The following is a 19,135-nucleotide window of genomic DNA, read 5'->3' on the forward strand; positions in this document are numbered from 1 at the left end:
CCCGCGTGGCGTAGGGTCTGTGTTGTAGGGTGCAGGGTGGAGAACGGATCTAGATATCGGCGGTGACAAATGAGGAAGATAATGTGTTCTTTGGTCTGGGATAAATCGATGTTTAACATCATCTCGCGCCATTACTCTACACTTTTACAGATTAGCTAGCCTCCACCAGGCCTTCCTACGGGGGTACTAGGATCGTACTAGTAGCCTCCACCAGGCCTTCCTACGGGGGTGTGGGGATCGTAGCCTCCCCCAGGCCTTCCTACGGGGGTACGGGGATCGTAGCCTCCACCAGGCCTTCCTACGGGGGTACGGGGATCGTAGCCTCCACCAGGCCTTCCTCCGGGGGTGTGGGGATCGTAGCCTCCACCAGGCCTTCCTACGGGGGTGCGGGGATCGTAGCCTCCACCAGGCCTTCCAAGGGGTGCGGGGATCGTAGAATTCGGCAAAAAATAGGGAAATTGGCCTGGGGAGTCAGTCCACGCTGCGCAGCCGACCACCTCCTCTGGTAGCAAAACTCCCCTGGCAAATTATTCCCCCTATAATAGCCAGCGTAGTCAGTCTGGTAGAGACTACAGATTACCTGTGTTGTTTAACGTTCAAAATGAACATGGAAGATGTTAGCGCTGTGAACTTAGCGGGATTCACTAATGACGATATTAGAATACTGACACTGTACGTTGCCTATTTCTTACATTTGCACTTGAATCAACTTTTTATTTCTTATTCCCTGCGATTGAGATGAAAATGTATTGCCTTGGTTGACACAGAAAAAATCATAAGGTGTCATCTGAATGGTTCAATGGCAAAGATAAAAACTACCAGTCCCGCCAGCCGAAACTATAGGTCTGTTTTATTTTTCGGGTCTGGGCACAGCGTCCTCTTGGACCAGTTTTGTCTTAAGTCAGGCTCTTAAATCTTCTGCAGGTGTTTTAGTCATCACGCAAGGTTCTCGCATTGTTCGGAGTTCGCTACCCCAGGAAGCAAGCAAATGTGACTATTGATATAACAGTTTATTGCAAATTCGGGCTAATTGCAGGTAACATGAAATGGAGAACAATGTACCATGTGTTTACTTCCTACTTACCTACCTACCTGTCATGAGTTTAGTCTAAAAGCTTAAACTCTAAATTGTACCTTCTTGGTTTCGACTTCTATTTCTGAGACAGTGGAAGACAAAGGATCCCACATTTTCTATAATGTGTGGTATACTGTCTTCGAAGCTATTGCAGCCGCACTTTGAAAACTCAGAGCTTCCACAGACATTTGTTGTTGTGGCTCTGCTGGAAAGTCTCCCGTGTAATGGGAGTTTAATCGTGGGGAGAATCACTTGCAGGCTTAAGTGATATAAACCACATCAAGGCCGCTGCACACGTTTGAGAATGAAATGCTTCTACCGTGTCGATAGTTCGTTTTTCTTCTCCAGGCTGTAGTCGGCTGTAGTGGGAATTGGTGCATTGTTAGAGACATAGCACGGGACATGGTTCTCCTTAGCTAAATAGAAGCGGACACGCAGTTATCGGAGGCACTTTTCCATTGGTGCCCTCTTTGTAACGCTAGTTCACTTTTATTCGTGGAGTACCTATATCCGTTGTTTTTAACAGCGGGATATTTAGAGATATCAAGTCGATAGAATTTGGTTTCAAATTGTAATATTTTCAAAACAGTACAATTTGAAACAATGGTCGACTTCATATCCCAAAATACACTTTAAAAAACGGATATAGGTTACCCCGCGGATAAAGGTGAACTAGCGTTAAATGTTTCCATGTGTATTTATTCACCAATGAGTAGGATCTAAACATGCGCTCCAAATATCCAAACATCTCAGCTGTGTGTGATTTAAGCACACTAGTACTGTGTATTTTTCTCTGCTTAGTTTTCTTGTCTTATTTGTGAAGGAGTGGTATTGATCTATACATTGTACATGGTGCCACGATTTTTTCATTCTTCCTTTCCTTTCGATGTCTTACCCATCGTAGCGATAACAAAAATCAATGACCACGCTTTTGTCAAATTTTCAGCTCGCCAAATACTTATTGCCAGCGGTTTGACCGCGAGAACCTGTCTGGTTAATTTTGATGAATAATGAAAAAAGACCATTATTGAACATGTTTGCCCAACCGAGCTAATTACAGGTCACAACAGAGACAGAACATGTATGATAGTATCATAGACCTGTCTAACACAGAGGTTCGGCTTCTTCTCGCTTCTTGGTAATGGTGACTTTGGCTTGACTTTGGCCAAGTTAGGAATAAAAGCCTGGTAGGAGTTAATTGGCCTAGGAATCGCAAACTGTACTCCTCGGCCATCTAACTCCTCTGGCGTGTTTTCTGTCTTATTTGGTCAATCTCTACTATTTTTCCAGCAACCTGTGTAGCCTAGTTAGGCTAGTAGAGGCCAAGTGTACCCGTGGACACGAAAGCGACCCGTGGAGCCTGGTAGAGGCCAAGTGTACCCGTGGACACGAAAGCGACCCGTGGAGCCTGGTAGAGGCCAAGTGTATCCGTGGACTCAAAGCCAGGCTCCGCCCGTGGAAAGACCTGCCTGGCTGGCCCATAAAGCGACCTGTGGAGCCTGGTAGAGGCCAAGTGTACCCGTGGACACGAAGGCGACCCGTGGAGCCTGGTAGAGGCCAAGTGTACCCGTGGACACGAAGCCGGGCTCCGCCTGTAGGAAAGACCTGCCTGCCTGCCCCATAAAGCCGCCAGCTGCGAGCCGCTCTTCACTGCTACAACCGGTATCAAGTTTTATCAGCGCCAATTTGGAGTTCATTATTACCTTTTATGATGGTATCTGGGCTGGCCTGTGTGGTCTCCCCTACCCGGCCGGGCCCGCGGCTTCCTGGGATTCGTAATTAGTGGCAATTTACGTACCAGTCGTGGGACATAAAACCCGCCGATGTCGGGAATTTTACCGCTCATCCAGACATAATTCCTAACGCATTAGCCGCGGAGATGACAGACACCGCACGCGTATGTGTGAGTGAATCACGGCCGGGCGGACGGGGGAGTCCTGCGGGTCTGCCAAACCTGCCTTCATTTTTGAAGGGATGTAAAATGGTCTTTATCCTGACGTACAAGATGTATGATTTATATTCTGTTCTAAACACATAGGACAGTCCAATTACCTGATTTTCTTTTTTCATTTCAGGAGGGCAGAAGACAAAAAAAACAAGCAAACAAATTAATAACATACTGTAAATGCATTTAAGTTCGTGGGGATTTAATTTCGCGGGAAACTGACGGAGTTCTTGCGGTGGTTGTAAGTTCGCGGTGAAGTGGCCACCGCGAAAACCGCAAATATAAAATCTTTCTGCGTTTACAGTATTGTATTGAGCATTTTATGGAGTTAGGACTACAGGCAGGTTATGTCAACTGTTGCCTCGTGCCCGGTGCTACCACAACAGCCTGCCGTCATGAAACCTCCGGCCCTGCCATGTAAGCAGTCCGCAGGGAATCCCTAAATAAAAGGTACTCGGCACCAGATCAGATGGCGCGGTCTATGCTCAAAGACTGCAAGGTGAAGCAAAGGTCTGAACCGCCTCCGCTAATGAGCCAGATGGAGCACGGTGGTCTTAGCGGTGCATCACGCGATGTGGGCCGCTGGCCGCCTGCCATTGGCCCGCCAACAATGGCCACCGGAACCACGGAATTTGTTGCATTTCGGAACTATGCTTTGTGAGACAATCTGATCGCTTATTATTGGGACTCCGCGGCCGTTCGTCGCGAGCGCGCGCGAGGGGGATCGGGCGTGCGTCCCCCCCAGGACCACGACAAGCTCTGCAGCGGTGTTTGCCGCGGAGAGCCGCCGTGACAGGCTCCGTATGTCGGGTCTGTATATCGCGGGCCATCTCGGCAAAACGTAAACACATTAACCCCCAATCAGCTTGTTTATAATACGGGCAAAATTTATGAGAAAATAAACGGACAGGGCGGACATGTAGTCTGACTGTTCCCGGAGACGACGGTCTGCTCGCTTACTGCCTTGTCAGTCCGGAATTCCTAAAGGACTAGAACAGCGTTTCTAACCTAATAGTCACCGATTTGGTTGATTTTTGAGCCACCAGGTGTTCCTCTTGTCTTGACTTCTACACTTAAGCACAGATTGATGACAGCGCGGACGTTTTGTTTAGTCGTTAAACGTTTGGAAACTTGGCTAAGTAACGGACTGGCCAGAAATACGTTTCCTCCACACACGGAGCCGTATACTCCAGAACACCCTTATGAACAATCCTATCTTCCCGACCTCTTCATTTCCTGACTACTAAATCGGTTGTTTGTTCTGTCTAAAGCTCCTGACTGTAAACGCCCGCCTACTTGTAATTGGATGAAAGTAACGGCTCTATAACTTACGTACACCAAGCATTCAGACATCGACTTCATAATCTTTGGAAAAATAAACATTTATTCAAACTTTTTTCTCTCCATAGAGGTCTATAGGCTAGATACAGTATATTTCCTACCATATGTAATAGTGGTACAGTTGAGTCTATCAAGGCTGATAATTCATACTACAAGTCCAACTGTACAGGAGGTGCAGGGTTTTGTGTCTCTCCTGCTTTTCTTATCTCACATCTTATTGGCACTGCTGACATAGTTTCGTAATTGGATGAAAGGTTTTCCCTGGTTGATATCCTAGCAGATGTGTGACTCCGGCTTACATTTTGTTAAATTTTTTTTTTTAATTTTGGCGGGGGCTGAACTTCTCTGGTCTCCACGCCACTTAAAAGACGCATTTGTAAAATATTCCAATACGTGAAAGACAAGCCGGGCCTGACAACTGCTTGAAGATTAATAAGACGATTGGTTGATAACATTCACATTCGTTGGGTCAGATTCGTTGTAGGTCGCCGTACGATTCTGATGTCGTAATCTTTTTAAGCAGACAGAACCAACAACCTTCAAGGATCTAGCGGTAAGGCAGCGATTTTCGTAACGATACAGTTGAGTTCTGTTCAACATGTGTACGACTTTCACAAGAACGCCCTCGGGTTGCGATCGTACGACGATCGTACGGCGACTGTAGCCATGTAAACAAGTAAGGGCGCGGTCACATACGTCGTGCGATCGTCGTACGATTTTGACGCCATAGGATTTTCATGCAGTCTGTGACAGAACCAACCACCGGCAGGGATCTCAGACAGCTTTTTGTGTAGCAAGACAGCTGAACTTTGCAGCACCCAGGCACTGCGCTCCTAAAAAGTTAGTGATCGTACGACGATCGCACGACGTTTGTGATCGAGCCCTAAGCTGGTGGTCTGACTGAGAGAAAGGTCCCTGTACCAAGAGTCTTTCCCTAGCAATAAAAAGGCACCTCGTGACCTTATCACACTAGTTGTGCAATGCAAGATAGATCCGTGACTAACACGCCAGGGTCTCCCAAAATAGCTAGAGCAAGGTGATGTGGTCGGTACAGTATGAACATCGGCCCAAATCATAAGAAAATTTCGTTGAAATCTAAGCAAATTTAGCAACATTTGAAAAGTTGCAAGCTGAGACCATAAGATGGTGGTGCAGCACCATCATTCCATTGCCTAGCTTGGGAGAGCCCTGTTTTCTGTACGTGACCAAATGTTTGACATGCGATCTTACGGACGACCCCGATGTCTAATGCCCGAAAACGTCGGCAAAAGGCAAGCCGATCGTGAAGCCGGCACGGTGTTTCGTGTTTGCTTTTGACGACCGACGACAGGAGTGCCAATTTTTTTTTTACCTGTATTAATTGTAGCAACTCATGACAACCAGAAGCAATTACTACGTGGTGACGTTATGCAGAAAACGGCTGTAGAAATAGTTGAAATTCGGCGGAAAACGCCGAAGCGGTCCCGAAGGAGGTCTTCAGAGACCTGGGCGGACCGTACACAGACCAGGGCCGAGGCTAATTGAACAGGTGATGGCAACCTCCGGCCGCCCCGCTCGGTCCTCGGCGCGTTTCAGAGACCCGCGGGGACGCTAGAGTCAGCAACCCCGCTGTAATTACTAGATATAATAGTCACTTATAATGGCCATCGTGTATTACTGGGATTACCGGCACTTGTAGGCACTTACATAATGGCCATAACTAGACACGTTATAATAGCCACTGGGACGCCGCTTGTCGTGTGGACAGTGGCATGGAGTTGGCACTCATAATGAACAGAACACCACTAATGATCGTTTTTGATAAGGTCACTTGTTGGCACTTGTGAATGGAGGGCGTGTCGAATCCAGTGATTTGTTGGCATTCTCTGTTTATGGTTGATGGGATGATGGTGATATTGATACAGCCACTTATCGTGTGTACAAAAGCATCTCTGGCCATTTTGGGTACAATCACTTTCTGTCACTCATGATTGACAGAGCACTATTACTTGTGATCATTTTGGATACAGTCGCTTTTTCGCACTTATGAATGACGGATTGTGTAGAATATAGCCACCTGACTTCTTGTATTCCTCATATATAATCAACAGAATAATGATCATTTTGATACATAAACACATGATATAGCCATTGTATGTACAGTCACTTTTCGGCACTTACGGCCATATTATATACAATACACTGAATGTAGTCTCTTGTTGGCACCTTTACAGGTGACCCTGGATACACATTGGCACTTGTTGGCACTCATTTCTGAGACCGAAGAGGTCGCTATTGTCCGTAAGGCACGTCGACTGCGCCGTCCAACTCCGGAGGGCTCGCAGTTTGTTCCGTTTGTCCTGTGCTACTCGCGACGACGACGCAGTCGGAGTCCACATGTTCTATTGACGCGTCCGGCGAATCATCGTCCTCAAGACATTCGGCGTCAATGACGAAATCGACGTCGTCGTCGTCGTCCTTGCCGTCGGTTTCCGCCACGCTGGCGACGTCGACGTCGTCGTGGTGTTCTTCTTCTTCCTCCCGCGCGCCGGCGAGTTGGTCCCCGCACGGGTCCGGCTTGTCCCCCGCCGCCTTGTCTCTCTCCTGCCGCTCCTTTTCCTTCATGGCGTTCCGCCACTTCATTCTTCTGTTCTGGAACCAGACCTTCACCTGCGAAAATAAAGAAGAAGAATGAAGACTTTTATTGCACATTTTTGCCACAACGGGCTAAGTACAGTTCACAACAAGAGATGTTGAAAAGATACAGTTAACAGATACTATGAGACTATGAGATAATGAGATAATGAGACTTTTGCTGGATAAACTTCTCCCCGCTTTTCTGTTATAGTGGAGATAAAAGAACAGATATGTTTTATGGTGGATGGTTTGTCTAGTTGCATTTAGGTATATGGGTTTTTCTACAGAACTTAGGTGTATGAAATGAGGAAATTGGTTTTGTATAACCTTATACAGTTCATTTCTCTCTTCGGTATTCATTCCACACACTGCTGGAAAATGACATTCGTTCTCTATTCTATCTAAATCACAATATTTGCATAGTCTTTGTTCCAGAGGGGTGATAAAATAAACCGGAGTGTTGTAAGTGACGCGTCGTTTCCAATCCGCACTCGCTGGCATTTTGATCGACGCCTTGTATTGAACCGGCAAAACTTATATTGACCGGCAAAAATTTCCCCAGCGTTCCACATCGTACCGATCTACAAAAGACTATTTCTGCTAACACCGCCCAATGCATATATCTCCCCCAATGTCGGCAATTTCATTTTTCACTGCACAGAGAGAAGAAATCAAACCTAATAGCAACCGTTTTAGATTAGTTGTAGCACTAGATGACGACTTTTCATTTCGCTTAACGTTTATTTCATTACTGTATTCTATACCCTATCATTATTTGATCATTATTGCATTCTCATGTATACTTGCAATTAGCCATCGGGCATGAATTTGAATTGAATTATTTTATTGCCGGAGTTCCTGAGTGAGGCGTGTTTGTGGCTGACTGTACGACTCTCCAAGCAGAGGTTAGGCTCCGGCTGTTTTTCACGTTTTTTTTAGTCGTTTTTATCGGGCTTTCTATTTTGTCATTTTTCTTGAAGTACGCCAGCCAGGTTTTGACACAGCAAGATATAAAAAACAAATAGAAAGCCCGATAAAAACGACTAAAAAAACGTTAAAATAACTCTCGTGTACGTGTTGTCGGGTTGAGTGGCCGGCCGTGGCCGTGTACTTGTACATGGAGGTATCACGAGAAAGCTCCTACATGTATGTGACCGGGCACGTCGTCCGAACTGCACACTTTACTGACAGGACAATTGTGAACAGTTGCCCTGTGTGATCTCTCAGCGGATGTATATAGTTTTTGGCGCGTCTGTGTATGTCTTTTACGGTTTTTTTTTTTTTTACTTTGACCGCATTATTAAGATTATGTTGAGCCGCCCCCACCCCTCCTCTATAAAAACGGTATCAACATGACATGTATAACGGCGATATTGTACACAGTGTCTCCCATGTTTTTGCCTGCTGTACCTTGGCTAATTTTGTGCCTGAGTACTTCATGTTACTGTGTTTGCTTATCCGTTTAAATCGTACGCCAGTCCCATTGTTTGTTACCTTTAGGCCTATGGTATGCTAGATGGGGCGGGGAAGACTTGGTGTAAAGAGATTTATTTTTTTCCAGCATATAATCTGTTACTGTTGATCTTTTATCATGTGCGAAAGACAGATAAGTACTTATAAAGTAATACATTTGCAGAAGTATTTGTACTTGTTGTATCTTTGGTTGATACTTTTGTTTGGTCTTTTGAGTGCACATCTGTATTTTATCGAACAGTTGACAACAGAAAGGCATGCATCGTTTCATGCAAGATCCATATGGTGTTGGTACATTTTATCAGACACTGCTTTCAAATAATTTTATCAGACATTGCTTTCAAATAAAAGCCCCCCCCCCCCCCACACACACATACACAGTATAGAAAGAAGTTATAGTACAGATGTCGACACTTTTGTTCTGTCTCCTCTGTTGTGAACACACGTAGTAGTAGTTACTTGTTATAATTGTTGTAATAAGACGAATTTGGGAATGAAAGATACAGATTATACGAGATTTAGATAAAGAAAGAAGTAATTTTTCAACTACATGTTAGCATACATCTACATTTTACTGAGCAGTTGACTGTGAAGGGAAATAATTGTTTTCTGTTGCCACGCCCACTTAGATTCTCAACGGATCAGTCTTTATGCGACATTAAAAGAAAAGGAAAGAAATTTTGAATTTCTGTATTTCGTTTGGTATCTGGTAACAGATAATTCTATGATCTCGACTAATATCTTTATGATCTGTAGATCATGTTTAGTTTTGATCCTTTGCAGCGTTGTGATTTTCTTGATGTAGTTTCAATTGATTTCATTTGTTGTTACCATTTAACTTTGATTTATGTATAATTATAGTTCATCAATATCTAAATTATGTACATTAATTACATTTCATTAATACCTAGTTCGTGAGGGGGAGCCATGAAAAGCTGCACAGGCTTCTGTTCCCCCTGCATGTTTTCTTTCCAATCCATTTATCATTTGTTTTTAATTGTTGTATATGTGCTGAAATAAATAAATCTCCAAATAAAGTCGACTTTTCCCCACCTGTGCGTCTGTGATTGATTGAAGACCCTTATTGCACATTTTTGCCACACCGGGCTAAGTGCAAGTCACAACAAGATTAAGTTAACAGATCTAGATACAAAATGAAAACTATCGTTGGATAAATTCAACTTCTTCTCGTTTTTCTGTTATAGTGGAGATAAAAGAGCAGATATGTTTTATGATCGATTGTTTGTCTAGTTGCATTAGGAATATGGATTTTTCTACAGCACTTAGGTGTATGAAAAAGGAAATAGGTTTTGTATAACCTTATACATTTCATTTCCCTCTACCGCATACAATCCACACTCTTCTACAAAATGACATTCATCCTCTATTCTATGAAAAGAAAAGGAAAGAAATAAAGTAGAACTTCCCCACCTGTGCGTCTGTGTGGGGTTTGTGATGTTAGAAGGAGAATCATTTTCTTTTTGTCAGTGAATGTAAAGAAGTTTGGATGGAATTTGGTGGCCTCTTCAAATAGCTCTTTTCTTTCGTGATCGTAGAAAGAGCAGTTTGACATAAAATGTGTAGAATAAAGTAGAATTTCCCCCACCTGTGCGTCTGTGAGCCCCAGCATAGAGGCGAGCTGCTTGCGGTCGGGTTTGGTGACGTATTTCTGGATGTCGAAGCGCTTCTCCAGCCCTTTCCTCTGCAGGTTGGAGAAGACTGCCCGGGACCAGGTCCGCTTCCTCTTCGGCTGGGAGCTCTGCTGGGACTCCGCGTTCAGGATGGCGTAGGGACCTGCAGGGGGCACAGGCACGGGGGGTGAGAAACTTCTATAGGGGGGTTAGATCTTAGAAACTGTCACGGAGGGTTTGATCTTCGAAACTTTTACAGGGGGGGTTAGATCTTAGAAACTTTTACAGGGGGGTTAGATCTTAGAAACTTTTACAGGGGGGTTAGATCTTAGAAACTTTTACGGAGGGTGAGATCTTAGAAAATCTCACGGAGAGTTAGATGATAACTTAGATCTTAGAAACTTTTATGGAGAGTTAGATCTTAGAAACTTTATAGGGTACGAAGTAGAATGGATTCATTCCTCAAGCTAATCTAATACTATACTATACTATACTATACTATACTATACTATACTATACTATACTATACTTTAGGGTGTATACCTTGCAATCAATTTCTTAGAATTGTTGTATGCATTTTTGTGTATCTACTTGAAGAAGAACTTACGGAAGTCCCTGTACCTTGGAGATCCACATTTAAGGTATATATTCTAACATTTCCATTATTCGAATGAGGCGAGAGAAAGGCGAATCCACATATTACACGTCTGTACAAGCACTAACTTGAATGTATGTATATACATGTGCTTTGTTCTATTGTGACCTGTAAATGTACTTAGCCCTTTGAGGCAAAAGTGTACAGTCAAGACTTTCTTCACTTCAATCTAACAATTTTAGTTGCAGCAAGGTTTAAGACAGCTCATGTCATTAATCGTCAAATGTGACTGTTTGGGAACGATACATACACCAGGATTATAATGATTAGTATGCAATGTGGTAAGGATACTCTTAGTTTAAAAGTTGTATATATAGTTCCATAGTTGTATCCGAAACTACAACTGTAGCAATTGCAGAAGCAACTACATGTTGCATTGTGGTAGTACCCTGGCGCTTAATGCTACCAGTTTTCAATCAAGGTTCGATACAGACAAGGTCTAAGATCCGAGCTCTACTAATTACTATAGCTCCTTCGTTCTTACAATGTAGCTCAAAAGGCAACGCTATTATTTCAGGAAGTTTTAATACCAGTTTTGCAGTACAGACTTTGCTGTGAGGACCCAATGTTAACCCAATGAACTGTCCTGTGCGAACCTAAATTCACCTGGTTCAGATTCAATTTTCTCGTACATTCTTGCCGTAACTTCAGATGATGCCAATGGTTCCTTATCAACCTGTCTTAAGACTTTGGTTTGTTGCGAGCTGGACCGAAGGCTTTTCTGGCAGAAGAAGTTTACCGCTCAAACACTTTAGAACCAGCTGCAACCTGCCACACAGACAAGCGACATCATCCCTGCAAGCCTAGATAAGATTTCTAGCAAAACACGAAGCAGACGCACTCAGGACTCCGCAGGGAAAGGGAAGAAGTTGTAGTTTTGGTAACTACTGTCAGCGGCCGTCTGAGAGACACCGGGCCACCCAGGAGAGAGTGGTCGGGCGGAGGGGGAAGGAGGGCCGGGGAGGGGTGAAGGAGGTTCCCTGGACACCAGACCAGGTGCTTACGGGCTGGTGTACACGGCTTCACAAGCTAGAAAAGGCCGAGGAACCTACTCCATCCATTCACTCGGTGGAGGAACAATGACACATGTCTTTCTCGCGTGTTGAGGATTCGAGAGGATTTATGAACGGTTGATAAAGACTCTTGCGAACACCTGGACCTGTATTTCTGGGCGTTACCAACTGTTCAACAGTAATTTTCAAAAAAGATGGAACACGGGATAATGCCATGTATGAATGTGCATTCTTTGGTGGAATTTGGAAGACTTAGGACGTTTCTTATGTACTAGCTGCCCTGTATTTACAATGCAGGTATCATCGATCACATTTAAGTATTGTATTGCTGCAGCTGAAATTTCTCTGGGTCATATAAATGTATAACTATAACTAGTGTTTATAGTTGTTAGTATTACGTTTTATTTGCCATACATTGTGCCTGATGCAATCGTTGTGTGGACGTATATATTTTGACTTGACTTTGACTGCATACTTGACTGCCATACAGCCGAAAACTGTGCTATGGCACCATGCACGCAATACACTGTCTAAGCTTCACTTTTACGCAATAAACTGAACTTAAACTTGGTTTCCATCCTTGTCCAGTTGTGTTCTTTATCTGCTTTACGCTGTAGCTAGCAGACTTGGTGTCGACAGGTCGAAGGGATTGATTCCTCTCTGCATTGTTGCACCCGCGAGACTTGGGAGATATGTCCGACGCGCTTAAATTACCTTCCGTGATAAACGGTTAAACGACACGGTTATCGAGCCGGTTTCCTCCGTTATAAGCGACGTGTGGACAGGTTCGCGCTTCCGAAATAGAACCTCTTCCCTCTGGGAGGAAAGGGGAGGTTACTCACAGATTAGGTTTTCGGGCTGGCGTAAGATTTTTGCGGAGTAGTAGAAACGTCCGGTCAAGCCCCTGTCACACGTAGCTCACCATGGTCTCCCGACCTTCCCCGGACCATGGTTGGGAGTGCAGCCCGGCCAGTCAGACATAGCCGAGCATGGCCTCCCGACCTTCTCCAGACCATGGTTGGGAGTTAAGCCCCTGTCACACATAGCCGACCATGGCCTCCCGACTCCAGACCATGGTATGGAGTTAAGCCTCTGTCACACATAGCCTAGAAAGACCTCCCGATCTCCTCTAGACCATGGTTGGGAGCAAGTCGTGAGTAAGGTCATATGTGGTTGGGAGTTGGTCGGCGAAGTTGTCTCGCTAGTCTTTAGACTCTATTTGGATCCACATTTAACTATTTAAGGATAGCTATTCTTCATGTGGTCCTTGTAGAATCTTAATGCATAAAGTCTTTAAAAGCCAGTCAACTATATTTTTTGTCAAACCGAAGTTGGGAAAGTCATATCCTGCTTGTCTGTAATCAGAGAAGGCAACTGTAGCAAGAATCGGATGGATTCCAGCTAGGCTACTCCCAACTGAGCAACTCAAGCACCGACCTTGGTTGGGGAGTGGTCAGGAGCAAGTCATAGACTTTTATCTAGCTGTTGTGTTTGAACGGCCATGGGACACTTTCGGGACAGCGAACATCAGGGTGGCTACCGGGCTCTAATGGATTGGCCATGTCATGAGAATGGCAGACAACAGAATTCCAAAAGTTGCCATAACTTGGAGAAATGACGGAAAAAGGAATAGAGGAAGACCAAAAACCACGTAGAGGAGAACAGTGTCAGACGACCTGGTGTCCGTGGGTCTCTCCTGGCGGTCAGCACAGACTGTAACACAGGACAGACTCAGATGGAAGAAAAAAGTCATGGCCTTATGTCTCACAAGGGATGAAGAGGATAAGTAAGTTAGTAAGTACCGGGCTCTCCAGAGAACACCATGGGAGCGGCCGGGAACACAGTCGTGGGAAGATCCTGTATGTTTGACAGGGGCTTCAACAGCCCTGGACTCGAGACGCTTCTTGCAGATTACGACAAGCCTTATCTGTCTCTTGGACACGTCTGATATTATTGTGGGTCGTCTGCGCTGTGTTGGGTTCGGGGAAACGTCACTCACAAACCAACCCGGACGTAACGACACTACTTTGTAGAACTTTGTGGTGTTAAGAAGAAATACAAGTTTATACTTTTACCAAGATTACCTGAATGGGACGCCACTACAGTACAATATTGAAGTCTTTGATGTGCGTTGATAGTTGTTTTTTGACGACCGGAATGGTCAGAAATAACCTACAGATCATTGTTGCAAAATCAAAACAACTTCGTTCCGTTATGTGACCACAACGTACAATTGCTTCATGTAAAGCCAAAACTGTTAAGGTGAGCCACCAATTCGTACCTGTTTTACGGCTTAAAACTAACTGTCTAGGCTCTTATATTACCTGCGAAAGTTCTTCACATTATCACTGGTTTCTGATATCCTTGGCCAACAAGTCCATTTGGACACGTACACCTTAACCTGCGCAAAACTATATAGTACATGTACGATTACATTAAGCACGGATGCAGTCACTGCCACTGATGAAATGTTGCATAACTGGCGCTTCTGTATCGTGTATTGGTCAATACATGGTTGTGACATTGTCATCGTCATAGCCTGTTCTTTGATGGAGGGAGGTTTGGTGCAGTTTGGGGCTTGACATAGACCTACGGACAGTTTTCTATCGTCTTAGCTGCCAATTCCACATCTCTGTATGGTAGGAAAGCCCTTTATATGCTTTCTTCGCGTTCTTATATATATCCTCTACGATACATATACATAGCTTGGACGTTTGGATTTTGAATTGGATTTGATCCTAAAACAACCCACTACGACGTAAAACGGGGATCGTGAAAACCGTGTGAAAAAACGCCTTTATCAAAACCCTGGTACCTAGGTACCTGTGACGTGTCATCACACAACAAGTAGATAGATAACTAGACAAACAGTCTGGAAATGATCGAACAAGACAGAGGTCTGAACTTTTATCAACTTTTATCACCTTCAACAACAAAAGTGATAATTCGTGTTTAGAAGAGCGCTCTACTTTTAGATCGGACAAACACGTGGATTGAGACACCATCACAAGTTTGTCACGATGTGTGGGGGAACTCGACCAGCATTGACAAGTCTATAGTCGTCCCTGCTATCGCGATGACCAGGGACTCGAGAGTCAAAACTTGATAAGTTAAAGCTTTATGGAAACACATTTTCCCTGCTGTCCATAATAGCAAAAGTGTAAATTCATATTAAAAAAACGAGCTAAGCTCTAGGAGTGAAGTGAGATACTTGCTTCACACGGAATGTAAAGCCGGACCTCCTTAAAGAGGAAAGCCATTTTCCCTGCTGTCCCTAGTAGCGGAGAAGTGAAGTGATGCACATGCCTCAGATGGGACGTAAAGTTGGACCTTCCGTTTTTAAAGAGGAGCCTTCAGCACGTTAAAGAACCCACCACACTTATCGAAAAGAGCAGAGGTACCTCTCGATGACAGAGGTGGGAGTGGATCAAACAGTATTCAGTGCTGCACAGCTTGTACCTGCTGTACAGACTTGGTGTGTTAACGTTATCACATCAAGGAGCTTTCATCCTTGGTTACACCTACACCTGAATGTGGTTTACCGGGTTATACAAAACAAAACAAAAACATATCCGAATGACAAAGGCTCACCTGTTAAATTCCTTATTCCATAGGAACATCAGTGCAGCGAATCATCTATTTAAAGAAGGTCGAAGTACTCTACTCGACCGAAAATGCATGGTGAGTCTTGCTGTGGTATTGGAACAAACTTTAAACTTTTTCACTATAAAACAAAAACATGTCATTCCGTGTTGCCGGCTCGGGGCTCACCGTATGCCAGCGTGTCCTGTGGGTCGCAGTAGCCGGGATAGTACAAGTCGGTGTGGAGCCTGTGGGACCACCGACAGGAGGGGTTCTTCTGTGTGCGCCTACCTGGGAGCACGTCGGGACCACCGCCGGGAGCCGCGGGGAAGCCGTACGGCGGGTAGCCGGGATGGGACGCCGCCGGGAGCTGTCGGGACGCACCGTAACACAGACCGGTACCGCCTCGGGTCGGCTGGGACTGCGCTACCGCCGCCGCTAGAGCCGTCAGCCCTGCAGGAGAGAACACAACGGGCCGTGGATGAGAGTCTACTCTCAACTAAGTAGATTTGACTATATCATAAGATCCGACAGCCCTCATAATGCTAAGATAGGTAAATATATTAAAGATTGCTTTGTGATTAGAAAAGATAGTGACACCCAGGTTTAGCCCATGCCCTGATTGTATAGAGGTTGTCTTAGTATCCTATATTGTTCAGTTAGTAGAGCTTTAAGATTCTCTATTCACCTTTGTTTTGTAGTTTATACTTGACCATACGAGAGTCACTGTACTTTTTGTTGTGTAGATAAAACTTGTCACTAAAAAACTTGATAATTTAGTACATCCATATCTTCTTTATAAAAAAAAGCAGGAAGGAGAGTATGTTAGCCCATTTCTTAACCAGATATTCAATAGAAGACTTGATCATTTAGTGCATTAATAGCTTCTTTACAGAAGAGAACACACCGTGCCGTGTATGAGAGTCCACTCTCAACTAAAAGGCTTGATCATTAGCTTGAGAGTATGTTAGCCCATTTTAAACCAGATATTCATGTATTATACCCTATGTTGAAAATGGGCGGGGACTGTGTTAGCCCATTTCTTCCCATACGGTGGATCAAGGTTTTGTATCCATCCTTAGCACATCTCATTGTAGATAGCACGTTTTTTCAAAACAATAATTTTCAGAACTAAACAAATGGAATAAATAACCAACCTTCAACTAAAAGGTGAGCGACCGTACAGCGACCAAAACTGAATTTATAAACCTTAATTTCATAGTTGGTATATGAATACAAGACGTAAAATTATGATTTAAAGACACACAGTAAAATATCGTTCTTTATCTACAAAATTCGTTTAGCGATCTATCAAATAGCTCAGGGGCTACAGCCCTGAGTGGAAAGGTGGCCACGGTTACTCAGCTCATTTACTTAGCTCATACTTGAGGAAGATTCGAAGACTAACTTACAACATGTACTAACATACTTTCTAACATCTTTGTAGTACGACAAAGCTGTATTGAGAAAGCAAAACTGTTAGACGAGTTAGTACTCGTGAACATGATTCGTGTACATTCCTTGATAAACACTTTTAGTTGTAGTTTTCGCAAACGTCCCGGCCGGGCGCCGGTGCGGAAATGTGACGGTAGCATAACTCCGTACCTGTGACCTTTTCCCTGGGACCGCCGAACTCCGTGGAAAGAATCCTGTCCACTCCGAACTTGAGATCCGAGCTCCGCACGGGAGGTGACGGTCTGGCCTCGGGCGCGGCCCCAGGGCTGTGTGCGGGCGGCCGAGGGCGCGCCGCTCCGGGCCTGGGTTCCCCCACGGCCGCCGAGGTTGCCGCCTGGGCCGCCGCGCGAGCCGCCTCCGCCATGTCCACGTTCAGGATGTCGGCGATGCAGAACGGCGTGGGCTTCTTGACCTGCTGGGCGGCGAACCCCGCGGGGTAGCCCGCCGGCCACACGTGCAGATAGTACGGGCTGAACGCGTTAGAAAACATGGTCGCAGGCAGGTACCCGCTCCTACAAGAAACCGCGGCCGAGCTATACAGCACTACCAGTACTACCGACTACTCCGCGCGCGACCCTTCATCTATTGGTTCCCTTCTACCAGATGCTTGAGACGCCTGGCGAGCTCCTTGGCGGGAAGACCCCACAGACCGTCCCTCCCATTGGTCCTCCCGCCCGGTTTGCTTACAGCAGACCCCAGCTCATTAGGCCCATATCTCACCAGAGATCGGCCAGCATTTCCCGTTCATGTAATTAATATCCACGCGGAAGGACTGTTAGCCTGGGTGCCAGACTCTTTCCAGGGTCTACTCATACACAGGCCATCTATTCGGCTCCGTATTAACGGCGCAGTGACCTTTGTCGTGGGCCGTCGTACGACTTTCGTCTCGTAGAATTTTGAAGCAGTCTGTGACAGAACAAACCGCCGACAATATTGCGACGACATTAATTTTATTAACAAGACAGTTGTAGAGTCTATGCATACACATCGACTATCCCAAGAATGCCCACGGTTGGCAATCGTAAGACGGCCGTACGACGATCGTACGACGTATGTGACCGGAGTTTGAGAGACTATAATTGAGGAGCGTCTATGGTAAATTTTCCTTGGGGGCATCAAGGTCCTAAAGCCCTGGAGCTGGCCTGTGTGTAGGCCCTGAAAACAGACTGGCATCCAGGCTATTGGACTGTCGCCGCGTCGAAGATTACCACCGCTCGCTATGTTGAGAGTCCGGCCCGCAATTTGTTGATGTGGTTCAGCTGAGCCGCTGACATACGACGGGACACCCGAAACCGCCCCATGCGGGCCCAGGGCGTCGACTCGCCGGATGAGTTTGCACCGGTTCTTCGGGGAGAACTGTTGACTTAGGGGCGGAGGTAAAATTACCGAGTTTTTGCAGGGGGCAGGCGGACGGTGTTTGTTTAGTAGTAGAAGAGATTTATGTGGGTGAGAAGGTTGAGCCGTGTCGTCGGGCCAGCTGGGTCGTCGCAAAAACCTCAGCCTGATTATTGATGTAGGAGGCGGGACCATGCACTCCCTTATCTCCGAGCAGATGTAGGGAGGTGTTTTCTGTCCCAAACGTAGTCTGACATCCATCCCTACCGGTGTCCCTGTCCACCCTTAATCGTGATTTTCGACAGGTGCCTTGTGGATGTCAGGCTTCCTGCGCAACGTTGTTCTATAGAAACGGGTAAGCCAGAAAAGTTAACGACTTTCCGTGTAATATGTTCTGCTTGGTGATAAAATCTTGATTTTACAGCATTTGGTTTTAAAGTCAGCCTTGGAGGCAGGGTACTTTTGGTCCCTTCTGTCGGGCACCTGGAATCGGGAAGGCCCTGCGACTTCTGGCCATTCATACCATGGTCTAATCTAAGTTGTGGTCGGCCGGAAAATACGTCTTTAAGTTCGAAAGCCTGGCGTTTCAGCATGTCCTTGTTCAGTGAAAAAGGTGCACCACTGGAAAAACACCAAAGAGTAAGACGACGTAGAAATACAAGCCAGAGTTTCACATCTAACTTGAGACGACCATTTTGCGAGTACCAACAACAACCAACAGGCCATACATTTGTTGATACACATTTGAGACTGCCTACTGTCTACCACTACCAATACCACACACACACATTCTGTCCAGTCACACATTGCCCCAGAAGTAGGCACAGCGGAAGCGTAGATCTTGACATGTTCTCGGTGGTCTCATTTTCGCGGCAACCTCTCCATACATCGCGAAATCATGATACCGGGAATATGCGTTTCCATTGTATCACTACTGCACTACAGAATTTTTTTTCAACCACGAACTTCAAACGCCACGAAATACTTTTTCCCCTTCTACCTAGCCTGGTAGCC

At 45.4% G+C, this 19,135-nt stretch overlaps 1 protein-coding gene across 1 annotated transcript; it reads right to left on the reverse strand.

Moving 5' to 3' along the window:
- Nucleotides 1-5,692: 5,692 nt before the first annotated feature.
- LOC118421626 (H2.0-like homeobox protein) lies at nt 5,693-17,522 on the reverse strand. Its single transcript, XM_035832886.1, has 4 exons — nt 16,937-17,522; nt 15,521-15,784; nt 10,057-10,244; nt 5,693-7,010 (listed from the first exon to the last, which is right to left on the reverse strand). Exons 1-4 carry the CDS (start codon nt 17,274-17,276, stop codon nt 6,633-6,635), a joined length of 1,170 nt encoding a protein of 389 aa, XP_035688779.1. The 5' UTR covers nt 17,277-17,522; the 3' UTR covers nt 5,693-6,632.
- Nucleotides 17,523-19,135: the final 1,613 nt, after the last annotated feature.

This window comes from Branchiostoma floridae, chromosome 1 (genome assembly GCF_000003815.2).
Source record: "Branchiostoma floridae strain S238N-H82 chromosome 1, Bfl_VNyyK, whole genome shotgun sequence".
Classification (NCBI taxonomy): Eukaryota; Metazoa; Chordata; class Leptocardii; order Amphioxiformes; family Branchiostomatidae; genus Branchiostoma; species Branchiostoma floridae.